This window comes from Nymphaea colorata, chromosome 8 (genome assembly GCF_008831285.2).
Source record: "Nymphaea colorata isolate Beijing-Zhang1983 chromosome 8, ASM883128v2, whole genome shotgun sequence".
NCBI lineage: Eukaryota > Viridiplantae > Streptophyta > Magnoliopsida > Nymphaeales > Nymphaeaceae > Nymphaea > Nymphaea colorata.
The window spans coordinates 8,175,976-8,180,185 of NC_045145.1; the positions used below are offsets into that span (position 1 = coordinate 8,175,976).

Consider the following 4,210-nt stretch of genomic DNA (forward strand, 5'->3'; position numbering starts at 1 on the left):
CTATTTTATGTCCTGCAATCAAACAGTACTTTCGCAGTTATTGACGCAGCACAACTAAATTAATCATGTTTATGTGCGTGCGCACACGAGCATATATATTGAGTTATGTGGATCTAATATCTTTACATGATTGTTAATTTTCCCATACTCGAACAACAATTGTTAGTTTTGTCTCCTTTTTTTACCTAATTAACTTTACTATAACTTACCATGGGTGCTTTTCAAGTATTGGGGGCTCCATAAAATCACCAAATCGGTAGGCGATTAGCCGTTGAAAAAGTCGCATATTAAGGGTATGATCTGTGCAAGAGTAGGGATCAAGTCTCATGGCGGGTGAGCTTAAGAGTTTCACCTACCCCTACCACCAGGGGAATGGGATGGAACACCAGCGCGGCCAACTTCTGGTCCCTGCTGGGAGGTTGTTCTTGTTAACTAAGCTGCACAAAACGAAGGACCGTCTAACTTGATGGCTTAGAATACAAATTCTCTCTCTCTCTTCTCTCTCTCTCTCCTGGAGATACCGGATCGCCATCATTCTAACGTCTACGATATCGTGGCCCACGTGGACCAACGACAAGAAACGGGTATGATCTTAACCGACGACTGGGCGCCTTGGCTGCTGCATTATCCACAGACCAAAACTGTGCTTTGTTGGTGATAGGATCGCTGAAACTATTGCCAGCATGTAAGCCATCGATTTTCTGGCAAGAAGCTAAATCATTTTTATGGCCTTATTGAGCTTCCTCCTCATTACCAATTTATATGAGAAAGAACAAAAGAAAAAAAAAAGGAGAAAAGAAAAAAAAAAAAAAAAATATATATATATATATATATATATATATATATATAATTTCATAATCTCAGCCACTGCTTCCCATCAATATAATCACTGGTGAGAAAAGGTTTTGCCTCCTCATAGGTCAGTGACTTTGACCACGGGACCCTCTGTCTGGAGTCTGCTCCTCCTCCCCTGCAGTTGTACTCTGCAAACCAGACTGTCCTGAAAATGCCAAAAAAGAGTGAACTTTAGGCTCCTTTCTCATGGTCATGGTGCCCAAGTTTCGCCCAGCTCTTTGTACAAGTATCAGAAAAGATTGATAGAAAACGGGATACAAAAAGATCCATGTCTAAGCACCATGTGCAGTCTCAGTTTAACTGAAATTTGGATAATTTGATTGGATTCGGGAATTTGATTTCAATTGATGCTTCTTTTGATAGAGAAAACAGTCCCACTTTTCTCCTTTTAATTTGAAGAGATGATTTGTCTGTTAGATTGTTTATTTCAACGTAGGAGAGGAACAATGGACGGGTTTCATTAAGAAATCTGGAGCTAAGCTTTGTTTACTTTAGTTGACTTCTCTTCGTTTCAGACGCCAAGGACCACCAACTTGACAGCACTGCAGTGCGGCTGGAGAAATGCCTTGAAAAAGGAAAATATTATAAGAAAGCTCCACGCATAACTGCTGTCTGAGCTTTTTCATGGCATTGTTCCTTCATAAAGATTGACAGTAAGGGCTCATCTGGGGTTTCCCGTCTTGAAGGGTTCCCAGTATAAAAGTGAAAAACAGAAGAAAGCTCAGCATATAAAGTGACTTGATTTAGGACTTCATCATGACACCTTTCAACACGCCTTTCACACTTACTCACCACCTGTTGTGGACTTTCAGTCCACAAAAATTAGATATTAGATGTACCAAAGGCGCTCAGCCAAGACTACCTTTGACTGAGCCGAATGACTCAAATGCAGGATATAAAAGTTTTCACTGTGTAATTAACTGCAAACCTTTCGTTCAAAAGGAATCATTAGGACAACAACAGCAGCAACAAAAGTATATATGGCTAATATTTTCAGCAGAATTATCATAAGAAATATTCCCAGAAGAAGTTAACTCACCGTCTCCTTGATGGATCACCCCAGTCATACCATCCCTGAGGGATAATGATATCACCCATATCGCACAAAGAATAGACTACCCGTGCATATCTGCCCCATGCTCTCCCAAGGTACAGCATGCCTGAGCCATCCAGCTTACACTGCAGAAATGAGAAGCCCGCGTTTTGATTTGGCGAGTTTCTCTGCGACGCTGCTATTGCTCCGTAACTTGCAGCAGTTGCATGGAGAACGCAGCTCTGTTTCACGCAAGTGGTTAGGATTATGGACAAAGAAAGAGAAAAGGAAAAGCATTCCCTCTCACTGTGATGAATATTTTTTACAAACTCAGCAGATGAAGTTCTCAGCAACCAATTTCAGTTGATCGTGAGAATGCATGACAATGTGAAATTATCCCTTTGGTCCTTTCAAGAATGAAACATCATCAAGGTCTAGTGGAAATTAAATCATCTGAAGTATGGTAAGAAATGGAAATTAAGGTTAAGCCATTGAACTTTGGCTACTGGTGTCTCCCAATTCTGGCAGAGAAACACACTACTTACCGCGCAATGCAAGAACAAGCACCAAGCTGCATCTCCTGAGAATGTGTGCGGAAGCATTATATGCAAAGCAGACCTAGGCGGGTCGTTTGATGGTTTCTAGACCAGTACCCAGCCTTTCATAGAACAGAGAAAATTGATTTTGAGTTATAAATGGTTATCTGTACCTCATACAGGGACCTTGCACTGCCAAATATGAAGTCGATGGCGCCCTGAACTTCACATTTGTGGAAATAGTGCCTGCCCATATGATCAAACAGGGTATCCTGTGAGCCCAGGACTTTACACCTGAAAAACATGGCCTTATCCCCTGAAACTCTCAGTGCCACTGCTTGTTTTCCTTTTGCACCAGGAAGTGCACTTGGAGCAGAGTTCTGTCAGACCCCGTCAGCAAAAAAGAGCAAAATGAGAATTAGCAAGTGTTAGTTGTCCAACTTTAACTTTTCTGAAGTTTTAGCTGTTAATCAATGGACCTTGGAAAAGGGTCCAAAAGGAAAAGCAGCGTAGCAATACCTCAAAAGTGATCCCTGTAGCACAGAAATAATCAGATTCAATGGCAACAGAAGCAGAGAGAATGGTGCCAATGGGTTGGCCATCGGAACCTTTTTCTGAAGCCGTGGAATTCCACGAAATTATAGTCTCTCCACTCCCGTTTCCTATGAACGAAATGTATGGTTTAGTTATGGGAATTTGCACCTTCTCTCTGCAAGCCAACTCAAAATGGAAAGAACCAGATTAATGGTCAGCAAGATAGAACACTCTTCTTCCATTAAAAAGACAATCAGAAATTGCAGCCCTTTCCCTGTATTAGCACTACCGAACGGAGATAGAAGAACAAGTTTGTAAGAAAACGTCTGATGAGAGAGAGAGAAAGAGAGAAGAGAGCAACTCTGATCACTGCCTCTTTGCTTTGATATTTACCTATAAACCCCAGATTGGATGAAAATCTTCACCCTTCGGTCGTTACCGTGAGGAACCAAATCAATAGCTCCCCGAACCGTCGTGGAATCTCCTTTCCCATCCTTTGCCACCACTAAGACCCTGCTCTTCTCTCTGTTTCCCCCCTCCATCTTCCCCAAACTGTTTTCGTGAATACTTAAATCATCCCAACTAATGTAATCACCAGAAAACTCACAATCGACCAAGTGGGTACGCAAAGCCAACAACCAAAAGATCAAACAAAACCAGAACCAATATGAACCCATGCGTTCCCTGACGCGCGCAGTAAGCGTGTTGTTTCGTCTCTTTCTTCCTCTTGGTACCTACCGGATGTGAACGGGTTTATCACAAGAACACGAAGAGGTGAAGGCGTCAGCAAATGTAAGGGATTATCGCAGTGGAGAGGAGAGGAGACGTCATTGCCGGTCTGCAACTTTGGCGTGGGATTTCTTCCATGGCTTTAATGGAGTCATGGCGAGTAAGAGCCTACGAAAGAGAGGCAAAGAAATCGCAGGAGCGGATGCGTATCGGATTTTTTCCATGACGGTGGTTGGAGAGTAGTTAGCGGTTAAGTTTCTGCATATCATCTAACCGATTTTCTCTCCACAGGGGATCGCCTGTCTCAGGGTTCACGTCTCTCTCCCTCTCTCTACTCAGGAAATTAATTTCTATGGCAAACACGTAAAAACATTTATAGGTTAAATTTGGAGGAAATGTTTTTGGGACAAAAATCCTGAAATAAGTAGCCCAATGAGGAGGCCTAAAAAAAACAAACTCACGTCTATTCAAGTTAGCGTCATCAGCATCGAAGAACCCAAGATGACCCATGACGTTGTATGGA

The 4,210-nt window shown here is 42.3% G+C and overlaps 1 protein-coding gene across 1 annotated transcript; it reads right to left on the reverse strand.

Moving 5' to 3' along the window:
• Positions 1 to 824: 824 nt before the first annotated feature.
• LOC116259405 (pectinesterase QRT1) lies at positions 825 to 3,896 on the reverse strand. Its single transcript, XM_031637201.2, has 5 exons — positions 3,352 to 3,896; positions 2,944 to 3,133; positions 2,598 to 2,804; positions 1,895 to 2,130; positions 825 to 1,000 (listed from the first exon to the last, which is right to left on the reverse strand). The coding sequence occupies exons 1-5, from the start codon at positions 3,633 to 3,635 to the stop codon at positions 853 to 855; spliced, it is 1,065 nt and encodes a 354-aa protein (XP_031493061.1). The 5' UTR covers positions 3,636 to 3,896; the 3' UTR covers positions 825 to 852.
• Between the last annotated feature and the right edge of the window lie 314 nt (positions 3,897 to 4,210).

What these genes read in the sequence shown, in the direction of transcription:
- LOC116259405 (XM_031637201.2), bottom strand. Translation starts at nt 3,635, where the DNA reads ATGGGTTCATATTGGTTCTGGTTTTGTTTGATCTTTTGGTTGTTGGCT. An exon ending in CTACAGGGATCACTTTTGAG is followed by an intron (nt 2,805 to 2,943) that starts GTATTGCTACGC and finishes GGGGTCTGACAG; the next exon opens with AACTCTGCTCCAAGTGCACT. An exon ending in GGTGATCCATCAAGGAGACG is followed by an intron (nt 1,001 to 1,894) that starts GTGAGTTAACTT and finishes TGGCATTTTCAG; the next exon opens with GACAGTCTGGTTTGCAGAGT.